Genomic DNA, 26,308 nt, shown 5'->3' with positions numbered 1-26,308 from the left:
AGTAAGAGAAGAAGCTACGAAGCCAGGAGGCCAGGAAGTGTGACTGGCGTTCTGGAAGCTGCAGAGAGAGGAAGGAGGTGAAGGTGATTCTGGCATCCCCAACATGGAACCAGGGAATGATGTTGTCTGATGTTGTCTGTTGTCTGATGTTGGATGACGGCAGCAGGTAGTACAGGGTATAGAGCTCATTGGATACAAAGATTCTAGGCTTTGCCTGTAGATAGCTTGGCTTTTTTGGCTTCCCTGATGGCTCAGATGGTAAAGAATCTGCCTGCAATGCAGGAGACCAGGTTCCATCCCTGGGTCAGGAAGATCCCCTGGAGAAGAGAATGGCAACCCACTCCGGTATTCTTGCCTGGAGAATTCCCCAGACAGAGGAGCCTGGCAGGCTATAGTCCTTGGTATCACAAAGAGTTGAACATGACTGAGCGACTAACACACACACACGCACACACACACACACACACACACACATTTTGGCTTTTCGGGGCCAGAGGGATGAGCAGTTGGGGAGGACACAGAGGGCTAGAGCTCAGGTGAAAGGACCAGTAGGAGAAGTGGGGAGAAGCCCACATCGGGGCTTGCATGTGCAGCGGTTGAGTGGGCATGGCCCCCGGCGCAGGGCTGAAGTCTGACCCAGCGGGATTCTATCTGGGGCTGGAGCTTCCCAAACAGCTGTAAAGATGCTCTAATCTCCCTTAACCTCCTCCAGCCTCCTGGGTCAACTCCTCTACCATTTCTAAAGGCTCCGCTCCAGGCAAGCCCTTCCCCGTGCTGACCCATCTCTGCTTTCTCTCAAATGCCTTCCAGATGTTTGTTCCTGGCTCCCTGCTGGGTGAGTGGGCAGGCACCCAGAAGAGAAGTCCGAGGGTTGTGTAGCGGGGGAGCCAGTGGGTGGCAGTTCTCCTCAATCCACACACAGAGATGCCAGAGCTGCTGTCCTAGAAGCGTGAGTGCACCTCACGCACTTCCCAGGACCATCCTGTGCAAGCTCAGTTGATGAGAAACTCAGCTAGTGCCCTGGCGACTCGGCTCACAGGGCTCCCGGTGAGGGGCTTCCCTGACGGATCAGATGGTTAAAAACAAAACAACCCACATGTAATGCAGGAGACCCAGGTTCGATCCCTCAGTTGGAAAGATCCTTTGGAGAAGAGATTGGCTATCCACTCCAGTATCTTGCCTGGAGAATTCCATGGACAGAGGAGGCCTGGCGGGCTACAGTCCACGGGGTCTCAAAGAGCTGGACATGACTGAGGGACTAACATTTTCACTTCACTGTGTTATATTTCAGTAAAAAGTTTAAAGATCCCACAACTCTGAAGTAAGCAGCTCCACTGTACCAGGGGGAAACTGAAGCTTGGAAGGTTAAGTGACTTGGCCAAGGTCATGGTCAGTTGCTGGTGCCAGGTCTGTGGGACTCGCTGCTGGATGCTCTTTCTGTGCTGACCACTCAGTGGCCCTTTCTCTCTAGTGCTTCCCCATCGGTGCTGAGATGGTCCGTGGACCACTCTGGGTCCACAAACCCAGGTTCTTTGTCAAGCCTCTCCTTGGAAATATATGTCATCCAACGCTGTCCTATCTCTGCTCCCCCAAAATGATCAGTGTCACAGCACCAGGGCAGCCACGTGGCACACTTTTCTTTGAGGACCCAGGACCTGGAGGCTGGAACCAGAAGGACCAAGCTGCCTCCTCTGAGGCCTGGGCTCAAACTTGTCCTGTTTCATCTTGATTCCTGTGAGGGCCCGGGCCTGAGTCTGAATCCATCGGCCAGGCTGACAGTTGAGTTGAGGGGCTTTCGTTCCAAGTTTGGAACCCACATGACAGCAGCTGCTGGGACTGCTGTGCAAAACGCCATTCTGGGCGCTCCCCCGGTGGTCTAGTGGTGACGAAGGCACTGTGCAATACAGGGGACACAAGTCGGACCCCTGGATGGGGATCAAAGATCCCACATGCTGCAGAGCAGCTAAGCCCACACAACTCCTGAGACTTGCAACTCTGGCCTGGCAGAGCTCGTGTGTCACAGTTGAAGAGCCTGAGCGACAGAACTGCTGAAATCAACATGCTGCAACTAAGATCCTGCCAAATAAACAGACAAGCATGCACAGTGTTTTAAGGAGACAGTGAGCACATCCATCACTCCCTAAAGTGTTCTAAAAAGAAGAGCCATTTGAAATGATTTGCCTGGTACCTCGGTCCAGCGAGCTGTGCCCCTTGCCCAGATGTGGTCTGTGGTCTGCATGGACCAGCAGGAGGCTGTGCCAGGGCCCTGCCACCGGGACTCTCTACCCTTCTCCATGCCAGGCTGCAGCTCCTTAGACCAAGTCTCACCCAAGACAGATGTCTGCTGCGGGAGGGCTAGAAAGCCAGATGACAGGAGGGAAAAGGGAGTGAGGGGACATTTCCTGTACCCTTAGAGAGGCTGGGGTCAGAGCATGGCAGCAGAGCTTGCCTGGGGAGGCTCAGCAATGGGTGAGAAGCATGGCCTATGGCTTCCTCCCTGTTTTGGACGGCTTCCTGGAGAGAAGGGCACACTTAGAAGGGGGATGGTGGTGGAGGAGGCAGCCTGTGACTGGTCGCATGGGACAGGATGCCAAGCTGACTAGTCATCACCAAGTGGCATTTACCTGACTCAAGTGGACCCTGGAGGGACATTAAAGGGAGCGGCACACCTGTCGTGTTTCCAAGTTTCGTGACCCAGCTCACTTCCCAAAACCCTCAGTAGTAACAACATATCCTCTTTGGCCCACTCACCTCTGGATGCCAAGTCTCCCTTCTAGACCCAGAAGCCTGATCTTGACCTTCCTGTGCTTTTCTGCGTCATGTGGTGGCCCCTCCCCGACCCAGATGCTTTCCACGGAGGGTCATGTCCCCTTCAGACTCTTGTCTCTCCATTGGGATCAAATCTGGCCCCTTTTCTAAGAAACCTGCTCAACTGGCATCACAGGTCTTGGGAACATTTTTCCGCTTTGATTACATCTCTACCTCCGGGGCTTGTCTCACTTTCTCACTGGACTCCTTGACTTCTTCTGCTCGTCTCCAGACTCGGGCCATCCCCCCCGCAACCCCGGCAACTCCAGTTTTGTTGGTCTTGGATTTCAGGCAAAGAACTGATGGGAGATGAAGTCCCCTCCTCTCTCCCCAACCCCTGCTGCTGCTGCTGCTAAGTTGCTTCAGTCGTGTCTGACTCTGTGCGACCCCATAGACAGCAGCCCACCAGGCTCCCCTGTCCCTGGGATTCTCTAGGTAAGAACACTGGAGTGGGTTGCCATTTCCTTCTCCAATGCATGAAAGTGAAAACTGAAAGGGAAGTTGCTCAGTTGTGTCCAACTCTTAGCGACCCCATGGACTGCAGCCCACCAGGCTCCTCTGTCCATGGGACTTTCCAGGCAAGAGTACTGGAGTGGGGTGCCATTGCCCCAACCCCTACTCCTATACAAAGGTCTCGTTACTCACCTACGACCTGGCACAACCGCACGGCTTCAGAGAAAGGCATCTACTGCTCACAGGGAAGAAGGGCAGGGGGCTTCTTGGAGGAAGATCTGATCCTCGCACCCCAGCTCTTGGTAGCTGGTTCTCACTGAAGAGAGTCCATTTGCCCCTCAGGGTAAGAATCCAGGGGAAAACACATACAATGCTGATCTTGAAGTCTGGGCTTTTCATGAACATATAGTAACTAGGTCCTGCTTTCCAAAAAGGGCCAGACCAGATCACATGCAGTGTTTTCAAGCCAATGGTTGAGAAAGCAACTCTTGAGCCCCTTCCCCATCATAAGATCAGAGTTGGGAGAAGAAAGAGAAAGGGATTTGGGGAGGACTTTTAGAGCCCTACCTGCAAAGGGGAAGTCAACCAGGTTGGTGGTGAACGGCGTCAAGACTCTACGGACCTGGGGATGTCCCCAGTGTTTAGGGGCTGTGCTTGTGTGAGAAATGGAGTGGCTGACTGTATATGCCCACCCAAGAAAGAAGGGTGGACAAGTGGATGCCCTCCAAGTGTATCCAGGCCCATGATGCCCAAGCCTGGAGCTGGCTTTTTTTTTTCCCCATCCCTCTCTGCCATCTCTCTCCTCATCCTCTGACCTGGGAAACTGATGGAGTTTCTACAGGGAAACCTACATGGAATCCATGGGCAGAAAACCAGGGACCAGTGCTGAGGTACGGAAGTTCCCAGGGGACCTTAAGGGAAAACTCCAAAGAACCCATGAGAAGACTCACAAGGGAAAGAAATTAGCTTCAAAGACCTGGAACCCAGAGGACACATTGCTTCCTTAGGACAGAGCAATCAAGAACTTGGGGGGCTCCCTTTTCACTGGCTAGTGAGGGGGTTGCATGACATCCCTCCACTGCCTCTATTTCTGGCCAAGCAGGTGCACCCCCCCACTCTCACCCCCTGCTTGCAGCCAACTCACCCTCGCTCTAGACAGGAAATTTCTGTCCTTGATGAAGATCGAAGTGTTGATTGCTAATCCCACTGAGCTTTTCTAGGTACCAACATTAGTGAATGTAGAACTCATCTATCACCTGAGAAGGGCCCAGATAAGTTACAAGACTGCCGAGATTTTTATCTAGTGACAAAAGAAAAATTGTTCCACTGAATAAACTCTGAGATGGCAGAAGACAGAATTGCACTCAGTTACATTTGAACAAGTTCTTCTCGTTTAAGTTATGGATCCAGACAAAGCCAGTCAGCAAATAGGATCGACACAAGTCAAAGGATGCTATGACCTCGTAAGGTCACTCAGACTGTTTCAATTGACCATCTCCTTTCCTTCATGCCCTGACTGTGATGATGAAGGTGATGATTGTAGTAAATTCATTGGCTCATATAACCAACCTCTGTACTAAGTCCTTAAATCTTAATAATTTAATCCTCACAACAGTTCTCTCTATTTGAGCAAATGATTTTATGTGGACCTAAGGCTAGGCTTAAGGACCTAAGGAGCGGTGGCTGTGTGGGCGCAGGAGGGCCGAGAGGAGCTACTCCATGTTCAAGGTCAGGAGGGGCGGCCATGAGGAGATAGCCCTTGTCCAAGGTAAGAGAAACCCAAGTAAGACAGTAGGTGTTCCGAGAAGGCATCAGAGGGCAGACACACTGAAACCATAATCACAGAACACTAGTCAATCTAATCACACGGACCACAGCCTTGTCTGACGCAATGAAACTAAGCTATGCCCTGTGGGGCCACCCAAGATGCACGGGTCATGGTGGAGAGGTCTGACAGAATGTGGTCCACTGGAGAAGGGAATGGCAAACCACCTCAGTATTCTTGCCTTGAGAACCCCATGAACAGTATGAAAAGGCAAGATGATAGGATACTGAAAGAGGAACTCCCCAGGTCAGTAGGTGCCCCATATGCTACTGGAGATCAGTGGAGAAATAACTTCAGAAAGAATGAAGGGATGGAGCCAAAGCAAAAACAATACCCAGTTGTGGATGTGACTGGTGATAGAAGCAAGGTCTGAAGCTGTAAAGAGCAATGTTGCATAGGAACCTGGAATGTTAGGTCCATGAATCCAGGCAAATTGGAAGTGGTCAAACAGGAGATGGCAACAGTGAACGTCAACATTCTAGGAATCAGCGAACTAAAATGGACCGGAGTGGGTGAATTTAACTCATATGACCATTATGTCTACTACTGTGGGCAGGAATCCCTTAGAAGAAATGGAGTAGCCATCATGGTCAACAAGAGAGTCCGAAATGCAGTACTTGGATGCAGTCTCACAAATGACAGAATGATCTCTGTTCGTTTCCAAGGCAAACCATTCACTATCACAGTAATCCAAGTCTATCCCCAACCAGTAATGCTGAAGAAGTTGAAGTTGAACGGTTCTATGAAGACCTAAAAGACCTTTTAGAACTAACACCCAGAAGAGATGTCCTTCCCATTATAGGGGACTGGAATGCAAAAGTAGGAAGTCAAGAAACACCTGGAGTAACAGGCAAATTTGGCCTTGGAACACAGAATGAAGCAGGGCAAAGACTAATAGAGTTTTGCCAAGAGAACACACTGGTCATAGCAAACACCCTCTTCCAACAACACAAGAGAAGACTCTACATGTGGACATCACCAGATGGTCAATATCGAAATCAGATTGATTATATTCTTTGCAGCCAAAGATGGAGACGCTCTATACAGTCAGCAAAAACAAGACTGGGTGCTGACTGTGGCTCAGATCATGAACTCCTTATTGCCAAATTCAGACTTAAATTGAAGAAAGTAGGGAAAACCACTAGACCATTCATGTATGAACTAAATCAAATCCCTTATGATTATACAGTGGAAGTGAGAAATAGATTTAAGGGCCTAGATCTGATAGATAGAGTGCCTGATGAACTATGGACGGAGGTTCGTGACATTGTACAGGAGACAGGGATCAAGACCATCCTCATGGAAAAGAAATGCAAAAAAGCAAAATGGCTGTTTGGAGAGGCCTTAAAAATAGTTGTGAAAAGAAGAGAAGTGAAAAGCAAGGAGAAGAGGAAAGATATAAGCATCTGAATGCAGAGTTCCAAAGAATAGCAAGATGAGATAAGAAAGCCTTCCTCAGCGATCAATGCAAAGAAATAGAGGAAACCAACAGAATGGGAAAGGCTAGAGATCTCTTCAAGAAAATTAGAGATACCAAGGGAACATTTCATGCAAAGATGGGCTCGATAAAGGACAGAAATGGTATGGACCTAACCGAAGCAGAAGATATTAAGAAGAGGTGGCAAGAATACACAGAAGAACTGTACAAAGAAGATCTTCATGACCCAGATAATCGCGATGGTGTGATCACTCACCTAGAGCCAGACATCCTGGAATGTGAAGTCAAGTGGGCCTTAGGAAGCATCACTATGAACAAAGCTGGTGGAGGTGATGGAATTCCAGTTGAGCTATTTCAAATTCTGAAAGATGATGCTGTGAAAGTGCTGCACTCAGTATGCCAGCAAATTTGGAAAACTCAGCAGTGGTCACAGGACTAGAAAAGGTCAGTTTTTATTCCAATCCCAAAGAAAGGCAATACCAAAGAATGCTCAAACTACTGCACAGTTGCACTCATCTCACACGCTAGTAAAGTAATGCTCAAAATTCTCTAATCCAGGCTTCAGCAATATGTGAACCATGAACTTCCAGATGTTCAAGCTGGTTTTAGAAAGGGCAGAGGAACGAGGGATCAAATTGCCAGCATCTCCTGGATCATGGAAAAAGCAAGAGAGTTCCAGAAAAACATCTATTTCTGCTTTATTGACTATGCCAAAGCCTTTGACTGTGTGGATCACAATAAACGGTGGAAAATTTTGAAAGAGATGGGAATACCAGACCACCTGACTTGCCTCTTGAGAAATCTATATGCAGGTCAGGAAGCAACAGTTAGAACTGGACATGGAACAACACACTGGTTCCAAATAGGAGAAGGAGGACATCAAGGCTGTATATTGTCACCCTGCTTATTTACCTTCTATGCAGAGTACATCATGAGAAACGCTGGGCTGGAGGAAGCACAAGCTGGAGTCCAGATTGCCGGGAGAAATATCAATAACCTCAGATATGCAGACAACACCACCCTTATGGCAGAAAGTGAAGAGGAACTAAAGAGCCACTTGATAAAAGTGAAAGGGGAGAGTGAAAAAGTTGGCTTAAAGCTCGACATTCAGAAAACGAAGATCATGGCATCTGGTCCCATCACTTCACGGGAAATAGATGGGGAAACAATGGAAACAGTGTCAGACTTTATTTGTTTGGGCTCCAAAATCACTGGAGATGGTGATTGCAGCGATGAAATTAAAAGACTCTTACTCCTTGGAGGAAAGTTATGACCAACCTAGATAGTATATTCAAAAGCAGAGACATTCCTTTGCCAGCAAAGGTCCATCTAGTCAAGGCTATGGTTTTCCCAGTGGTCATGTATGGATGTGAGAGTTGGACTGTGAAGAAAGCTGAGTGCCGAAGAATTGATGCTTTTGAACTGTGGTGTTGGAGAAGACTCTTGAGAGTCCCTTGGACTGCAAGGAGATCCACCCAGTCCATTCTAAAGGAGATCAGCCCTGGGATTTCTTTGGAAGGAATGATGCTAAGGCTGAAACTCCAGTAATATGGCCACCTCATGCAGAGTTGACTCATTGGAAAAGACTCTGATGCTGGGAGGGATTGGGGGCAGGAGGAGAAGGGGATGACAGAGGATGAGATGGTTGGATGGCATCACCAACTTGATGGACATGAGTTTGAGTGAACTCCGGGAGTTGGTGATGGACACGGCAGCCTGGCGTGCTGCGATTCACGGGGTTGCAAGAGTCGGATATGACTGAGTGACTGAACTGAACTGATCCTCACATCCAGAGGGAGAGCCTGAGCTCTGCCAGCGTCTGACTTTACCAAGCAGTGGTGAGAGAACTGGCTCTTATTGGCACAGTAGCATGGCAGTTGGTGGGGGGCTCGGGCACTGGGATCAGGGGTTGGGGGTGCTGTGAGGTGGGGGAGGGTGAGGCCAGGGCTAGATGAAGGTGAGGTGAGTAGAAGCCGGGATGCCGCAGCTCTCCTAGTGGTCCTCAAACAGTTGCTCCAGAGCCTTCATGTAGAGCCTGTGACAGTGGTCCACCTGCTGCTCGGTGGGCTGCGGGCACTGGGGCACCGGGATGGGGCGGCCCGCTGCAGGGACAGAGGCCACAGGTCGGGGAGGGGCCTCGGCTGCACACACAGTTGATGGAGTCCTTCTTGGAGACGGACACTCACCCACAGTGGTGATGGGTCTGGCCAAGGGCACCAGGCCCCAGGACTTGGCTGAGAAGAGACGCGGAAGGAGATGCAAGGAGAAATGGCCAGGAACTTCTTGAAGGTGATGCTGCCAGGAGTCCGGGGCAAAAGCCTTAACTCTGAAGATGTCATTCTCCCCAAAGGAGTACACGGGCACCAGGGAGGCGCTGGGAAAGTGGGGAGACAAGAGAGAAGAGGGCTGGTCAGATCAGCGGCTCTCGGAGGGTCCCCACATTCCTCCCCAACAGGTTCCCACTTCCCGAGGCCATCTGAAGCCAATGATGGTGCTCCAAAGAAATATCTAGAAGAAGGGACTTACATTTCTTAAGATTCGTGTATACTCTAACTTCCTATATACATTTTCTCATACAGTCTCAACTACAATGTGTTGAGAGGTGGGTGGCAAGGTGGATGTTAACCCTATTTCACAAGTAAAGAAACATGCAAGGTATTGCCTGTGAGAGGGTATCATAAAAAAATGTGAGCTGAGGGAGTCTGAACTCCAGGGTCCAGCAATTCGCACTGTGATCCTGTGTCTCTGCGTGGGAGGAAGCCTGGGGAATGGGCACCAGGGCTGGGCACAGAGCAAACACCCAAGGTCTGCCCAGAGTGCCCTCTAGAGGTGGTCACCGTGTAAGCTGTGGGAACACACAGTCCACCTCCAGGGGGCGGGTGTGTAGGCATAGAGTGTAGCTCCCCAGACACACTGTGAGGCTCTGACCATCGAAGGCATCCCTGGCTGGGCCCCCGCTCACCCGTGTCTCAGTGCCAGGCGGACGAAGCCTTTACGATTCCAGAGAGTGAGGTAGTGCTCCCTGGGATGGCATACAGGGCCTTCTGGGCTCCCCCTGACTTGGATGACCACAGCCTGGCCCAGCTGGGGCTGCAACAGAATAAAATCCAGGCTCTTGTGGCTTGTAGAACATAGCCCTGTGGACAAGAGGGGGTGCAGGAACAGTGAGTACCCCCTCCTTGTACCCTTAGTACCTCACCCTGCCCTTTAGCTCAGGAAAGGTGAGATACCACCCCTTTTTTTTTCCAAACTCCTTCCCCCGTGCCTCAGTCCGTGTACCCTACAGCGCCTCTCCCAGGAAGGATGCAGGACACTTGCTCCAAAGCCCCTTCCTGACCCCCTTGGTGAGCCTGGTCAATGTTCAAGCCAAGTGCCTGCGCTGGGTGGTGAGCGGGGACCACTCTTTCCGGATTGAGGTGGGGTTGCCTTCTGTCACTCCGCCCTGGTCTCACGGCAGGACGTAACATGGTCTCCACAGACTGGGCGGTGGAACATGCCGTTCAGCGTGAACCTGAGAACCGAGACACTGGGAACTGCTGGGAGGAGCCAGTGCTCTCAGCGCAGGAGTTACAGAAGCTTCCAACATCCATGACCCCATGTGGGCGGGACACTGGCATGTAGCTCCTGTCTGGGGGCAGCTCTGCTGTTTTCACCAGCTGTGGCGGCAGGGGGCAGGATGAAGGAAAGAAAGCAGAGAAGGCAGGACCCCAGCTGAAAGGGTATCCGCCCCCACCAAGAGACCTGAGAGTTTAGGGTCTAAGATTGGGTCAAAGGCATGAGGGTCCAGTCTGGAACACCATCCCACCCCCTGCCCCGTTACCTGAACGTAAGCAGCCAGAGGTGAGAATCCATCATGGGAAGGAGAGACGAGGTGGGAGGTAAGGGAGCGGGAGGAGTGGAGTGTCACTTGGAGGGTGACCTGTTACCTTAATGGGGAAATAATTTCTCAGGTGTTTCCAAGCAGTCCAGTTCTTCAACCACTGATAACGCCTTCCACCTTGGGCAGAGAGATAAGGGGGGAAGAATCACTGTAGACACCATTTATCACCGCTCACTACCGGGGCCCTTGTTTAGTAACCTTGGGGAGCTGTGTCCTGGTCCAGAAAGAATCACACCACGTAGAGCACAGAGAAAACCAGATGGAGGTGAAGAGGAGGAGGAAGGCAAGAAGGGAAAAGAAAGGGCCTGGGGAGAGACGAGAAAGGAAAATGACCTGGATTGTGAAACCATGATGACGTCTCCCCTCCATACTGACAGGTGAGATCCTTGGGCATCTCCCAGCTGACTTCTGGCCCCTCCTCCCTTTGCCCCTCACATCCAGGTATGGGGTGGGGGTCTGTAGCGTTTTTCTCCCCACACTCCCCCTTCCCTTCTTCCATCATGGACCCCGCAGCCTGCTCCCCTCACCCAGAAAGAGTCAACAGAGCCCGTCTGTGTAGACGTCCAGTGCTTCCAGCCACTGTTTCTGCAGGGTTTTCATCGTGGGGGAGGGCGGCTGGGCGGTGGAGGCTCTCTGGTGCTCCCCTTCTGCCAGCAGGACTCTAGGACTCCAGAAAAAGAATGCTGGTTTTTTTTAAGAGTCCTGGAAGCCTTTCTGGTCTAGTGGCCAAACCCTTGTGGCCTCCGGGGATCTCTTGCAGGGCCTGTGTGGATGTGGAGACTCTTGGGTCCAGAGCCCCAGACATTTCAGGCCTCTCTACACACTGATCATGAACTTCTCCAGTGGGTCAGTCCAGGCCGGCCACTGGGTAGGGCAGGGAGGCAGGGCAGGGAGCGTGCCACAGAGGTCCACCCCCAGATGCATCCAAAATCCTGTGGGGCAGAGGTTGCAAAAGAATCCAGAGAGCCCACCCACTGGGTCCCAGCCTCAACTGTGATCTCAAAGATCCTGGACAAGCGCCCTTGTCCATTTGTGGGTCTCTGGGAGTATCAAGGCCACAAGGAGACGTGGCTTGGAGAGGGTATCTCATCCCCAAGGTCGAACACGTCAGTGGCACAAGTATGTTCCCACTTTTCATTTCAGGCCTTGCCCAGAGTCACTAAGGGGCCAGTAGTTGCCTAAGTGAGGAGGTGCCTGTGGGTGGGGACACGTACCGCGCCCCGAGCTCTTGGAACAACTGCGTGCGTGGCTCCATCTGCACGGGAGTAGGCCCCCTGGTTCCTTGTAACCTCATCGGGGTCGCCACTGTGGGCAGAGGAGCAGTCAAGAAGGGTGGTCGCTGAGATGCCTTTACGTCCCCTTCTCTCCTGAGGGATTCACTTGGACAGAGTCCAGCCTGGGTGCGAGGCTGGCAGCCAAGAGTTCAGGTCCCGTCCTGGGACTCTCACCTCCTGACCATGCCAGGGCCTGAGCCTGTGGTGGAGTTGGGGACAGAGCAGGTAGAAGCGGGGCTCATCGTCGGTGTGGATAAGCGTGAGGACCGGCAGGAGGAGGATCCAGGGAACGAGGAACAGTGGCAGGCCCACTCTCAGCCGTGGCTACACCTCCTCCTCTGCCCTTCCCCGGGTGCAGCTAGCTCCCCCCTGTTGTAAGTGAAAGTCACTCAGTTGTGTCCGCCTCTCCGGGACCCCATGGGCTGTAGCCTGCCAGGCCCCTGTGTCCCTGGAGTTCTCCCGACCAGAATACGGGAGTGGGTAGCCTCTCCATTCTCTACAGGACCTTCCCAACCCAGGGAGCAAACTGGACTCTCCTGCATTGCCGGTGGATTCTTTACCAGCTGAGGAAGTGAAAGCTGCTCAGTCGTGTCCGACTATTTGCAATCCCATGGACTTTGCTCTAACCAGCCAGGTTCCATGGGATTCTCCAGGCAAGAATACTGGAGTGGGTTGCTTTGCCCTTCAACAGAGGATCTTCCTGATCCAGGGATGGAACCTGGGTCTCCAGCATGCCAGGTTGATTATTTACATCTCAGCCAGCAGGGATGCCTTTAGCACCTGAGTTACCAGGGATTCCCAGCCTCAGATGCAGATCCAAGTGTTGATTGCTAACCCACCTGAACATTTCTAGACATGAACGTTAAGTGAATGTAGAAGTTGTCACCTGAGAACGACCCAGATAATTCATGAGACTGCTAAGAGTTTTCGCTTGGACAAGAGAAAATTCTTCCACTGAATAAAATTTCCAGCATGGTGGAGAGCAAATCGATTTGTACTCAGCTACTTTCCAAAAAGTGCTTCTCATTTAAGTCATGGATACAGGCACAATGATAGTCAGCAATAGGAGGCACGTAAGTCAAAGGATGCTATGACCACATAAGGTCCCTCCCAGTGTTTCAGGGATCCTTGGTATTTCACTGGTGCCGTGACCGTGAGGATGATAGTGGTGATGGACATGATGGTGATAAATTGGTTGGCTCTTATTTTCCTAAACTCTTTTAAATTTTTTGATGTTAATAAGGTAATTTTGGGACGAGTCCTTTCTCACCCACCCAGTGAATGAGGTTCATGTGGACCTAATGCTGGGCTTGCAGTAGGGCTTCATATGGTAAAATAAATCCCCGCTTCATATGCTCTCCCAGCCCCCAGGGAATAGGAAGGAGATGCAGATAGGAAACTCTCTCTTTTCTATCACAAGAGATCAATCGAAATCTGCCTACTAAAGGTTCCCTTGACCCCTGTCAGCTTTTGCTCACAGTATTTCACCAGCTACCCTATTGTCGTCACTTACCTACACCTCCTGTCTGCACTTGAGAGCCTAGCCCGTTGGGATCTACCCTCCCCGAAACCATTTTGATTGTCCTATATTTCTCAGCTACGTAGATGCCTTTATTTACAGAGGGAGAAAGGCCCCAACCAAGGGAAGAGATGAGACAGAGGCTGATAGACCAGAATTTAATATCTAGGAGAATTCAGGGCTCAGCTCTCAGTCTAAGGCGGCAAGTCTCTGTCGATTAGCGTGGTGGTGGAACACACGTGGGCAAACTTGCTCAAAGAGAGAGATTCTATCAAGCAGAGGTGAGAAAGCTTACTTTTACTGGCACAGTAGCATGGCAGTAGGTGGGGCTCTCAGGCGCTGGGATTAGGGGCTGGGGGCGGGGGCCAGGCTGTGAGGTGGCGAGGGGTGAGGCCAGGGCTAGATGAAGGTGAGGCGAGCAGAAGCCGGGAGGCCGCAGCTCTCCTTGTGCTCCTCAAACAGTTGCTCCAGAGCCTTCATGTACAGTGTGTGATAGTGGTCCACCTGCTCCTCGGTGGGCTGCGGGCACTGGGGCACCGGGATGGGGCGGCCCACTGCAGAGACAGGGGGACACAGGTCAGGGGAGGGGCCTGGGTTGCATGCACAGCTGATAGTGGCCTTCTTCCCTGCACATGGGCACTCACCCACAGTGGTGATGGGTCTGGCGAGGGGCAGCAGGCCCCAGGACTTGGCTGAGAAGAGACCACGGCCCCAGAAGATGCAAGGACAGAAGCTCAGGAGCTTCTTGATGGTGACTTGGAGCAGATGCTGCCAGGAGTCTGGGGCAAAAGCCTTAACTCTGAAGATGTCATTCTCCCCAAAGGAGTACACGGGCACCAGGGAGGCGCTGGGAAGGGAGGGGTAAGAGAAAATGGCTGGGCACATCAGGGGCTCGAGGAGCCCTCCCAAACTCCTCCCCCATAGGTTCCCACTTTCCTAGGCATTAGCAGCAAATGATGGTTCTACAAGAAAGATCTGGATGAAGGGATTTTCTTTCTTAAGCCCAGTGTGTCCTGGACCTTCTCATATTTATTTTCTCACACAGTCTCAACTACAACGTGGTGGCAAGGCGGGCCTTAGCTCTGTTTCACAAGTAAGAGGTGTGCAAGGTCTTGCCTGTGAGGGGGCATCATAAAAGAATGGGAGCCGAGGGCATAGGAGCCCCCAGGGTCCAGCGCTTCGCACTGTGATCCTGTCTCTCTCTGCGTGGGAGGAAGCCTGGGGAATGGGCACCAGGGCTGGGCACAGAGCAAACACCCAAGGTCCGCCTAGAGCGCCCTCTAGAGGTGGGCGCGATGGAAGCGCTGGGGACACACAGCCCACCTCCAGGGAGCCGAAGTGTACAGATAGGGGGTAGACGGCCACACACGGTGAGGTTCTGCCCACTGAAGGCAGCCGCGGCTGGGCCCCCGCTCACCCGTGCCTCAGTGCCAGGCGGACGAAGCCTTTCCGATTCCGGAGAGTGAGGCAGTGCTCCCCCGGGACGGCATACAGGGCTTCATTGGCCCCTCCGACCACGATGACCACAGCCCTGCCCAGCTGAGATTGAGACAGAACATAATCCAGGCTCTGACGGTTCACAGAACACGCTCCTGTGGGCATGAGGAGGTTCAGGGACAGTTGGTACCCCCTCACTGGCTCCATAGTCCCTCTGCTGTCCCTTTAGCACACTGAGTATTCGACATCATCCCATTCTCTCCGAATTCCCTACCCCGTGCCCCTGTCCACGTGTCCCACAGTGCCTCTCCCAGCAAGGATGCAGGACGCTTGGGGCCAAGCCACCCCCTGACCCCCATTGTGAACCAGGCCAAGTCAAGCCAAGTGCCTGGGGTGGGTGGTGACTGGGGGTCACTCTGGCCAGACTGGGGTGGGGTCACCCTCTGTCACTCAGCTCAAACTCACCACAGGACAGAAAGTACTCTCGATGGCCTGGAAGGTACAAGAGACAATTCAACACGGCCAGTGAGAACCGAAGCCCTGGGAAGACCTGCGAGAGGCCAGTGCCCTCTGTGGCAAAGTTACAGACGGTTCCGACGGCTATGATCCCATGTGGGTGGGATCCTAGAACGTAGTTCCTGTCTGGGGGCAGCTCTGCTGTCTTCACCAGCTGTGGCGGCAGGGGGCAGGATGAGGGCAAGAAAACAGGGAAGGCAAGAGCCCAGCTGAAAGGGCGTCCCTCCCCACCAAGATCTTGAGAGCTCAGGATAAGATGGGGCCAAAGGCACGAGGGTCCAGTCTGGAACACCATCCCACCCCCTGCCCCGTTACCTGAACGTAAGCAGCCAGAGGTGAGAATCCATCATGGGGAGGAGAGAGGAGGTGGGAGGTAAGGGAGCGGGAGGAGTGGAGCATCCCTTGGAGGGTGACCTGTTACCTTAAGGGGGAAATAATCGCTCAGGTGTTTCCAAGCAGTCCAGTTCCGCAACCACTGATAACGCCTTCCACCTTGGGCAGAGAGATAAGGGGGGCAGAATCGCTGCAGACACCACTTATCACCTCCTTCTACCCAGGCCCTTGCTTTTGCTGTTTAGCTGCTAACTGGTGTCTCTCTGTGACCCCATGGACTGCAGCATGCCAGCCTTCCCTGTCCTTCACTGTTTCCCAGAGGTTGCTCAGACTCATGTCCACCGAGTCCATGATGCCATCCATCCGTCTCGTCCTCTGTCACCCCCTCCTCCTCCTGCCCTTGCTTAGCACTCACCTTGCTGGGGTGTGTCCCAGTCCAGGAATAACCATACCAAGTAGAGAAGAGAGAGATACCAGAGCGAGGTGAAGAGGAGGAGGAAGCCAGCAAGGGAAAAGAAAAGGCCTGGGGAACGGTGAGAAAGCAAAATGAGTTAGATTGTGATATCGCAGTGACTTCTCCCCTCTCCCCTCACCAGTGAGATTGTTGCCTGTCTCCCTGCTAGACTTTGACTCGTCCCTCCCTTTGCCCTGGGCTTCCCTGGCAGCTCAGTTGGTAAAGAATCTGCTTGCAATGCAGGAGACCCGGGTTCGATTCCTGGGTTGGGAAGATTTCCTGGAGAAGGAAATGGCAACCCACTCCAGTATTCTTGCCTGGAAAATCCCATGGACAGAGGAGCCTGGCGGGCTACAGTCCATGGGGTCGCAAGAGTCGGGCACGACTTAGCGACTAAACCATCCCTTTGCCCTAGGCTTCCCTAGTGGCTCAGATGGTAAAGCATCTGTCTGCAATGCAGGAGACCCAGGTTCAATCCTTGAGTCGGGAAGATCCCCTGGAGAAGAAAACGGCAGCTCACTCCAGTATTCTTGCCTGGAAAATCCTATGGACAGAGGAGCCTCGTAGACTACAGTCCGTGGGGTGGGGAAAAGTGGGACAGGACTGAGAGACCTCACGTCCCTCCCTTTGCCCTGGTGGTCCAGTAGGGGGTGCTCCAGCCTTCCTCCCTCTACCTTCCCCTTTTGCCACCTTCCCAGCTGGACCCCTGCCCGGCTCCCCTTACCCAGGAAGCAGAAACAGAGCACATATTGGTAGGTGCTCAGTACTTCTAACCACTGTTTCTTTAGGGTTTTCATGCTGGGGGTGGGTGGTGGGGTGGTGGAGACTCCCAGGTGCTCCCCTTCAGCCATCAGGGCTCCCAAACCAGAAAAAATGGGACGAAGGCTTTGGTTGGAGCGCAAGAAATCTTTCTGGTCTGAGTGGCCAAGCACTTGGAGCCTCCCAGGATTGCTTGCAGGGGGCTGTGTGCGTGGGGAGACTCTCTCATCAGAGCCCCAGAAGTCTCCAGTCTGCTCTCACTTATGAACTTCTCCAGTGGGTTGGACTGGGCTGGTCCCTTCTTGCGACTGGGAGATGTACTAGGGGGCGTGCCCTGGAGGCCCAGCCCTCGGTGCATTAGAAATCATTGTGGGCGGGAGTGCTTCTTTTTGCAGAAGAAGCCAGAGAGCCCACCCACTGGGTCCCAGCCCTGATTCTTCCTGGACGAGCACACCCTAGTGTTTGTGGGTCTGGGAGTGTCTAGGCCACTTGGATGGAGAAGGCAATGGCGACCCACTCCAGTACTCTCGCCTGGAAAATCCCATGGACGGAGGAGCCTGGAAGGCTGTAGTCCATGGGGTCACGAAGAGTCGGACACTTCCTGAGCGACTTCACTTTCAGTTTTCACTTTCATGCATTGGAGAAGGAAATGGCAACCCACTCCAGTGTTCTTGCCTGGAGAATCCCAGGGACGGTGGAGCCTGGTGGGCTACCGTCTGTGGGGTCACACAGAGTCAGACACGACTGAAGCGACTTAGCAGCAGTACCAGCAGCAGCAGGCCACTCAGAGGCGTTAATTAGCGCCGGTATCTCAACCCTGAGGAGAAACACACCAACACACAAGTTTATTCCCAGGTTGAATTTCAGTCGCCAGCCACACTCCTTCAGGGGCCGGAGGCTAACTTGATGAAGAGGAGGTGTCCGTGGGCGGGGACCGGGTAGCATGGGGTCTGATCTTGGAACAGCTGTGAGCCACTCAACTGAGACCGGAGACCCAGAGCAGCGCGTGTGCATGTGCTGAAGTACCCCTTCCGCCCCGACACCCCACCCAGTTGTACCGGGATGGGGGCCCCGGCTTTGGGCAGAAGAGGATCAAGAGGGGTGATCACTGAGATGCTTTGAGGTGCCCTTCCCTCTCAAGGGATCCAGTGGGACAGAGTTCGGGGCTGGTGGGTTGGCCAAATGCCAGCCTGGGGGCGGGGCTGGCACCAAGTATTCAGGCCCCAACGTGCGACCTTCACCTCCCAACCATGCAGGGGCCTTGAGCCCGGGAGTGGGGTGTGGGCTGGGGAGCCTGGGAGCAGAGCAGGCAGAAGTTTCAGGTTTGGAAGGGCAGGAGGAGGCCCTGGGGCCTGGAACATTCGTAGAGCCACTCTCAGCAGCGGCCCAGTGTTTCCTGTGTCTTTCCACCTAGAACCCCGGTGCGTTCAGAAACTGTGGAAGGCCTCATTCTCCCCCAAAGAGAAGACTGGCACCGGGGAGGCTCTGGGGGCACAGGGGACTCCTGACTCCTGGGCCCCAGAGGCGGGGCTCCTCCCCAGCAGCCTTGCCCCAGAGGCTAGGCCCGGCTACCAACCCCGCCCCCTCTGCCAAGTTGACAAATCCCTTCTGATTGCAGATCTGCAAGCTCAATGATCTGATCTGGGATCTGGGCATTGACTCCAGCTGGTCCCTGGGCTCACTGGGCCAGAGGTCTGTGCCAGTTGGGCTTGCCATGTGGGTGTGTACCCTGAATAGCAGGGCTCCCCGTTTAACCCCGTAGCCTGCCCCTGAGGGGTAGAGGATGTGCAGGAAGCTTTAATCCCTAAGGAGTAGCTTAGGCCCCGGTGGAGAGACCTCTAGGGACATGGCTTTTTCAGAAATGCTAGGAACTGGGGAGCCCCTCTAAGAGAGAGTCCACTGCGCTGGGCACACCCTCAGGTGGACTGGGGCTGGTCCTCACGATGACCATGGCCCAGGTCAACAATGACCAGAGGTGGTGAACCGGCAGCTTTCAGGTCAAGGAAAGTGTTCTTTCGTGTTGTTGTTGTTGAGCTCCGCCGTGCCCTGTGGGATTTTACTTCCTGACTAAGGACTGAACCAGGGCTCTAGGCATTGTGAACTCACAGTCCCGTCCATTGTACCACCTGGGAATTCCTGGATCATCACTTTTTAAAATAATTTTTTAATGAAAAGCAAATTGGACTTCCCTGGTGGTCCAGCACTTAGGAATCTTCTTGGGAAGGCAGGAGGTATGGGTTCGATCCCTGGTCAGGGAAGATTCCACATGCCGTGAGGCAACTAAGTCTACGTGCTCCAACTACTTAGCTGGAGCCACAACTACCGAAACCTGAGCATTCTAGAGTCTGTTTTCAGCAACACGGAAGCCAGGGCCCGAGACGCACGTGCACCGCCAGTAGAGAGTAGCCCTGGCTTTGGGCAACTAGAGAAAGCCCGGCATGTAAAAGCAAGACCAACGCAGCTAAAAATAAAATAGAAGAAAATAAAATTTAAAAAGTCTTGCAAATATTTCAAATTATCTGTTTATCATTGGCTGTGCTGGGTCTTTGTTAGTGTGCAAGGCCTTTCTCTGGTTGCAGCCAATGGGGCTACTCTGCCTTGCTGTGCATGGACTTCTCATCGTGGAGCCTGCTCTACTTTCAGAATACAGGCTCTATGCTCACGGCTTCAGTAGTTGTGGCTTCCAAGCTCAGGGGTTGCGGCTCCTGGTCCCCACAGAGATTCAGTCTCTGTGGCCTTTGGGCTTAGTTGGTCCTTGGCATCCTTAGTCGCTCCGTGGGATCCTCTCGGACCAGGGGTCCCATCTGCGTCCCCGGCACTGGCAGGCCGGTTCCCATCCACTGGATCACATAAAGTCCCTCACAATATTTCACTGGTGCCATGCCTGTGATGATGATGGTGGTGTTGACGGACACGATAGTGATAAATTCATTGGCTCTTCTTTTGCCAAACTCTGTTAAAGTTTTTGATCCTAATAAGTTAGTTTTGCCAAGAATCCCTTCTCACTGAGTGAATGAGGTCAGGTGGACCTAATGCTGGGCTTGCAGTAGGGCTTCATATGGTAAAATAAACCCCTGCATCACGTGAGCTCCCAGCCCCGAGGCAACAGGAAGGATGGGAGCAGAGGCAAAAGGAAGCTGTGTACTTAACTCTTTCTTTCCTATCACGAAGGCTCATTCCAACTCTCCCTTCCGAGAGGTACTCTTGATCCATGTCAGCTTTTGTTGACAGTATTTCACCACCTACCTTACTGTCTGCACCCACCTAATCCTGTCCACACTTCAGAGAATAGTTCTTCAGGGATCTACCTTCCCCAATACCATTCTAGGCCCTATAACTCTTAGCTAAGCAGATGCCTTTATTTAGAGGGAGAAAGGCCCAGCCAAGGGAAGAGATTAGGTGGAAGCCGAGAGAGCAGAACTCAGTCTCTGGGGGCAGAATTCAGGGCCCTGCTGTCAGTCTCAGGCAGGGAGTCTGTCTCGATCAGGTGGAGATGGAACCCACGTGGGCAGGCTCACGCCCAGAGAGACTCTACGAAGCAGTGGTGAGAGAACTGGCTCTTATTGGCACAGTAGCATGGCAGCCGGTGGGCGGCTCGGGCACTGGGATCAGGGGCTGGGAGGGCCAGGAGGTGGGGAGGGGTGAGGCCAGGGCGAAGGTGAGGCGAGTAGAAGCCGGGAGGCCGCAGCTCTCCTGTGCTCCTCCAACAGTTGCTCCACAGCCTTCATGTAGAGCACGTGATAGCGGTCCACCTGTTCCTCGGGGGGCTGCGGGCACTGGGGCACCGGGATGGGGTGGCCACTGCAGGGACAGGGGCCACCGGGATGGGACGGCCCACTTCAGGGACAGGGGAACACAGGTCAAGGCATGAATCTCGGCTGCCCACATTGCTCATAGTGGCCTTCTTCCCTGGAGCTGGTCACTTACCCACAGAGGCGATGAGTCTGGCCAAGGGCACCAGGCCCTAGGACTTGGCTGAGAAGAGACCGCAGCCCCAGAGGATGCAAGGAGAAAAGTACATGAGCTGCTTGAAGGTGGTCTGAAACAGATGCTGCCAGGAGTCTGGCGCAGGAGGCTTAACTGTGAAGGCTCCATTCTCGTAAATCCTAGGCCCTATATCTGGATTTAGGTAACCAAAGGAGTACATGGGCACCTGAGTGAACCTGGGAAGACGGAGGCGAGAAGAGGACATCAGGGCCCCTAGGAACACCCCCAGATTATCCCCCATTGGTTACTACTTCCCAAGTCCATTTGAGGCAAAGAGAGTTCTACTAAGATAGATCTGGGAGACGGGAATTACATTTCTTAAGAAGACTGATGCAGGGCCTTCCTGTATATTTTTTCTGATACGGTCTCAGTTACAACACGGTGGCCAGGGGAGCACTAACACTATTTCACAAGTGAATGAGTTTGGAAGGTCTTGCCTGCGAGGTTGTCAGGAAGAATTTCAACAGAGGGCATGTGAGCCCCAGGGTCCTGTGACCAGCACTGTCACCCTATCTCTCTTTTCGTGGGAGGAACCCGGAGAATGCACACCGGTGGTGGGCACAGAGAAACACCCAAGCTCTGCCAGGATCACCCTGTAGGTGGTCACGGCGGAAGCTCTGGGGACACACAGCCCACCTCCAGGGGGTGGGTGTGTAGGGATAGCGTGCAGGTCCCCAGAAACACCGTGAGGCTCTGACCACTGAAGGCAGCCCCGGCTGGGCCCCAGCTCACCCGTGCCTTAGTGCCAGGCGGACGAAGCCTTTACGATTCCAGAGAGTAAGGCAGTGCTCCCCTGGAGGGCACACAGGGGAGTTCTCCCCCAGCCAGGATGACCACAGCCTGGCCGAGCTGGGGCTGGAACAGGATAAAATCCAGTCTCTGGTGGCTTGCAGAACATAGCCCTGGAGGAAAGAGGGTGTGCAAGCATTTTACAGTCCCTTACTTGGCTCCCTATGCATTCACCCTACCTGTTGGCACAGGAAGGCTGAGATAACCATCCCTTTCTTTCCAAACTCCTTACCCCTGTGCCCCGTCAGCATGCCCTGCACCTCTCCCTTTAAGGAGGCAGGACACTTGCTCCAAAGCTATCCTCTAAAGCCCACTGTGCGCCCAGCCCCTGTTCCCGTCAGGTTCCTGCTCCAGGTGGTGGTTGGGGGCACCTCTGATGGACAGGGGGTTAGTTTGCAGTTTCCCACTGAGCTGAAGACCCACCATAGCCCATCATGTCTTCGCGATAGACAGAAATGTAGAAGATGCCATTCATCATGCCGGACCAGGGCCAAAGCCCCGGGGTCAGGTGGGAGAACCCTGTGCTCTCAGTGCAGAAGCTACAGAAGGTTCTGACGCTGGTGGTCCCATGAGATGGGGGACCAGCAAGTAGTTCCCAATGGGGGCCAACTCTGTGGTGGTCCCCAGCTGTTGGAGGTGGAGAGGATGATAAGAAAGGAGTAGAGAAAGCAGGATACCAGCTGTAAAGAGTTCCCTCTACACTAACAGACTTCAGGGTTCAAGGTACAACAATGGGGTCAAGTGCACGAGGGTCCCCTCTGAAACACCATCGCAAAAGCTGCCCAGTGTGGGAACTTAGGCAGCCAGGGCTCACACTCCAGCATGGGGAGGGGTGAGGAGGTGAGGGCGGGAAGGGGAGAGGGAGGAGGAGAGCATCCCTTGGAGGGTGAACTGTGACCTTCAGTTCAGTCACTCAGTCGTGTGTGACTCTTTGCAACCCCATGAATCGCAGCACGCCAGGCCTCCCTGTCCATCACCATCTCCCGGAGTTCACTCAAACTCACGTCCATCGAGTCGATGATGCCATCCAAGTATCTCATCCTTTGTCGTCCCCTTCTCCTCCTGCCCCCAATCCCTCCCAGCATCAGGGTCTTTTCCAATGAGTCAGCTCTTTGCATGAGGTGGCCAAAGTACTGGAGGTTCAGCTTCAGCATCATTCCTTCCAAAGAAATCCCAGGGCTGATCTCCTTAGAATGAACTGGCTGGATGTCCTTGCAGTGCTAGGGACTCTCAAGAGTCTTCTCCAACACCACAGTTCAAAAGAATCAATTCTTCACAGTCAGCTCAGCTTTCATCACAGTCCAACTCTCACATCCATACATGACCACTGGGAAAACCATAGCCTTGACTAGCCGGACTTTTGCTGGCAAAGGAATGTCTCTGATTTTCAGTATCCTATCTGGGTTGGTGATAACTTTCTTTCCAAGGAGTAAGCATCTTTTAATTTCATGGCTGCAGACACCATCTGCAGTGATTTTGGAGCCCAAAAAATAAAGTCTGACACTCTATCCACTGTTTCCCCATCTATTTCCCATGAAGTGATGGAACCAGATGCCATGATCTTCGTTTTCTGAATGTCGAGCTTTAAGCCAACTTTTCGCTCTCCTCTTTCACTTTTATCAAGAGGCTCTTTAGTTCCTCTTCACTTTCTGCCATAAGGGTGGTGTCATCTGCATATCTGAGGTTATTGATATTTCTCCTGGCAATCTGGACTCCAGCTTGTGCTTCTTCCAGCCCAGCGTTTCTCATGATGTACTCTGCATAGAAAGTAAATAAGCAGGGTGACAATATACAGCCTTGACGTCCTCCTTTTCCTATTTGGAACCAGTGTGTTGTTCCATGTCCCGTTCTAACTGTTGCTTCCTGACCTGCTTATAGGTTTCTCAAGAGGCAGGTCAGGTGGTCTGGTATTCCCATCTCTTTCAGAATTTTCCACCGTTTATTGTGATCCACACAGTCAAAGGCTTTGGCATAGTCAATAAAGCAGAAATAGATGTTTTCCTGGAATTCTCTTGCTTTTCCCATGATCCAGCAGATGTTGGCAATTTGATCTCTGGTTCCTCTGCCTTTTCTAAAGCCAGCTTGAACATCTGGAAGTTCACAGTTCACGGACTGCCTGTGACCTCAGTGGGGAAATAATCCCTCAGGTGTTTCCAAACAGTCCAATTCCTCATCCACTGAGAACGCCTTCCTCCTAGGGCAGAGATAAGGGGGGAGAATTCCTGGAGACACCCTTCATCACCTCTCACTACATGGCCCTTGTTTAGTGCTCACTTTGCTGGGGTGTGTTCCGGCCCAGAAACAAACCTTATGGAGTGGAGAACAGAGAAACCGCGGAGTGAGGAGAAGAGGAGGCAGAAGGTGAGGAGAGACAAGCAAGGGCCTGGGGGAAGATGAGGGAGAAAAATGAATTAGCTGTCGGAAGCACACTGACTTCTCGCCTCCTGCTCACCAGTGAGATCTTTGCCCATCTCCCAGCCTGCCCTGTGTCCTCTCCCTTCCCTTTGTCCAAGGGCTTCCACGCAGGTGGGCCTCCAACCTTTCTTCCCCCACCCTTCCTCTTCCTTCTGTCGCAGTGGAAGCATGCCCTGCTCCCCTCGCCCATGAAGAGGAAAGAGAGCGCGCTTTGTTAGGCGTTCAGTACCTCGAGCCCTGTTTGTCCACGGTTTCTATGCTGCGGGAAGATGGCTGGGCGGTGGAGGCTCCCAGGCACTGCCCTTCTGCTGCAGGGCTCCAGGTCCTCGGGGGGCAGGGATGAAGGTTTCAGTAGGAGCCCAGGAAGGCTTACTGGTGTGAGTGGCTAAGCCCCTGGGGCTTCCGCAGGATTGCTGGGATGGGAAGCAATGTGTGGATGGGGAGACCCTGGGATCCGGACTCCAGATGTCTCCAGCCTCCTCACAGTGATCACTGACTTTCTCCAGTGGGTCAGACTGAATCCGAATGGGTCAGACTGAGCAATCTGTTGGCGGTGTATGGGGCGTGCCGCCCAGGTCCAGTGCTTGGATCATTAGGAATATTTAGGAATCTCGAGGCGGGGAGGTATCTGAAGAAGCCAGAGAACACACCCCCTGGGACCCAGTGGAGATGTGTGATCTGGAGTAGACAGCTGATCCTTAACGTGAGCCCATGCTCTGTCTGTGGGTCTCCTGGAGTATCTAGGCCACTGGGAGGCGAGGCCGGGCATGGGGACTTCTGCCAAAACAAACAAACACACACCGCAGGTGTGTTCCCACCTTTTTTTAAAAGCTGAATTTACTTAAAAATAGTTTAAACCATTTTTTCCATTTATGTAAAAGCTCTACAGAAAATAGCGTTCTAATATGGAACACAGCCCACCTGTGCTTTACCCTGTTGTGAACACCTTGCATTATTAGGGATGTTGGTTACAACTGATGGAACACTTGACCCAGGACTGTCAGCTAAAGTCCGTAGGTCCCATTCAGGCTCCCTCACTGTGTCCCACAGTTCTGTGGGTTTTGACAAATACATCTACCATTACATAAAATACAGGGTATCCTAATCGCCCTAAAAATCTCCTATGCACCGTGAAAGTGTTAGTCGCTCAGTCGTGTCTGCCTCTCTGCGACCCATGGACTATTGATTTCCACCAAGGCTCCTCTGTCCTTGGAACGCTCCAGGCAAGAATACCGGAGGGGCTTGCCATTCCCTTCTCCAGGGGATCTTCGCTACCCAGGGATTGAATCTGGGTGTCTGCCCTGCAAGCGGTTTCTTTACCAACTGAGCCACTAGGGGAGACCCTGATGCAGCAAGGTCCAGCCTTTAATTTCACTCTCCAGCACAGTCATCCAGGCAGCTGCTGGGGCCCAGAGGTGCCCCTAGGTGAAGACGCGGTGCCTGTGTGCCGGGATGCCGCAGGGCGCCTTGTCCTTTTCCAACCGCTGCCTCAGCAGCTCCATGTAGACCGTGTGCGCCTGCGCGCTGCTGGGCCTCAAGCTCGCTGTACCAGGGTCGGGGACCCCCACTGTGCCCGGACCAGGAGACATGAAAGGTGGTCACAGAGCCTCCTGCAAGGCCCCTTCTCTCCCACCGGGATCGACTGTGACAGAGTTCAGGGCTGGTGGAGTTGCGAGAGGCCAGCCTGGGGACGAGGCTGGCAGCCAAGAATGCAGGCAACAGTCTGGGAACCTTCAGCCTGGGAGTAGCCGGCTGGCAGGCATGAGAGCAGGGAGCGGAGACCCTGCCGATGGGCCGGTGGAAGGGCGGGAGGAGGCCCCGGGGGGTTGCGGGGTGGGGGACGGGAAGAGCGGAGGGACCCTCGGCGCTTCTCACCCAGGCGCCGGGCCGGTCTGAAATTAGATCTCCTTCTTCCCCAAAGAGAGGATGGCACTCGAGAGACCAGGGAGAGCAGGGGCTGCCTGCCAGCAGAACTCTGCACTCCTCCCCCGCAGCGGTGCCCCAGAGGCTGCAGGTAGGCCCCGCGTTCCCTCGCTGACTTGAGAAATCCCTCTGATTGCAGCTGCGAAAGCAAAGCGATCCAGGCTGTGTCTCCAGGGCCTCTAGCGGCCAACCCTTGGCCAGGACGGCCACCGGGCCTGGAGAGGAGACAGGAGGCACGGGCCTTACAGGCAACACCAAACCTGGGGAGGCAGGAAGGCCTGCCATCTGAGTCTTCCAGAAAGAGGGAGGAGGGCACTGGGAGATGGAGCTGGACCAGGCGCCCCCAGAGGGAGGAGGGCAGCGAGGAGGTGACCACAGGGTCTGGGGTCCTGAGACCCAGGGCTCCCCTGCTCACCAGCACGCAGGATGTAGTCCCGGAAGACAGGAAGATGGATACGATGGCACAGCTGGAGCAGGTGGGGCCAGAGGCCAGGCAAG

General features: G+C 53.4%; 1 protein-coding gene and 1 pseudogene across 3 annotated transcripts; both read right to left on the bottom strand.

Moving 5' to 3' along the window:
• Positions 1–344: 344 nt before the first annotated feature.
• LOC114110599 (2-acylglycerol O-acyltransferase 3-like) lies at positions 345–10,376 on the bottom strand (annotated as a pseudogene).
• Positions 10,377–13,341: 2,965 nt separating this feature from the next.
• Positions 13,342–24,372, bottom strand: LOC101122246 (2-acylglycerol O-acyltransferase 3). 3 transcript variants are annotated; one of them, XM_027961519.3, is made up of 11 exons: positions 24,117–24,372; positions 22,477–23,666; positions 21,416–21,585; positions 20,624–20,859; positions 16,662–17,513; positions 15,899–16,006; positions 15,572–15,642; positions 15,100–15,304; positions 14,615–14,789; positions 13,842–14,044; positions 13,342–13,751 (listed from the first exon to the last, which is right to left on the bottom strand). In XM_027961519.3, the coding sequence occupies exons 5-11, from the start codon at positions 16,786–16,788 to the stop codon at positions 13,597–13,599; spliced, it is 1,044 nt and encodes a 347-aa protein (XP_027817320.2). In that variant the 5' UTR covers positions 16,789–17,513; positions 20,624–20,859; positions 21,416–21,585; positions 22,477–23,666; positions 24,117–24,372; the 3' UTR covers positions 13,342–13,596. The 3 variants fall into 3 exon arrangements, with proteins under 3 accessions (XP_027817320.2, XP_060261607.1, XP_060261606.1); XM_060405624.1 differs by adding an exon at positions 23,780–23,855 and having other exon boundaries at positions 15,100–17,513; XM_060405623.1 differs by lacking the exon at positions 22,477–23,666 and having other exon boundaries at positions 15,100–17,513.
• Positions 24,373–26,308: the final 1,936 nt, after the last annotated feature.

This window comes from Ovis aries, chromosome 24 (assembly GCF_016772045.2).
Source record: "Ovis aries strain OAR_USU_Benz2616 breed Rambouillet chromosome 24, ARS-UI_Ramb_v3.0, whole genome shotgun sequence".
Lineage (NCBI taxonomy): Eukaryota > Metazoa > Chordata > Mammalia > Artiodactyla > Bovidae > Ovis > Ovis aries.
This window is presented reverse-complemented; position numbering and strand designations above follow the sequence as displayed.

What these genes read in the sequence shown, in the direction of transcription:
- LOC101122246 (XM_027961519.3), bottom strand. Translation starts at nt 16,788, where the DNA reads ATGGCTGAAGGGGAGCACCTGGGAGTCTCCACCACCCCACCACCCACC. An exon ending in GCTCTGTTTCTGCTTCCTGG is followed by an intron (nt 16,007 to 16,661) that starts GTAAGGGGAGCC and finishes ACCGTTCCCCAG; the next exon opens with GCCTTTTCTTTTCCCTTGCT. An exon ending in CTGGGACACACCCCAGCAAG is followed by an intron (nt 15,643 to 15,898) that starts GTGAGTGCTAAG and finishes TCTCTGCCCAAG; the next exon opens with GTGGAAGGCGTTATCAGTGG.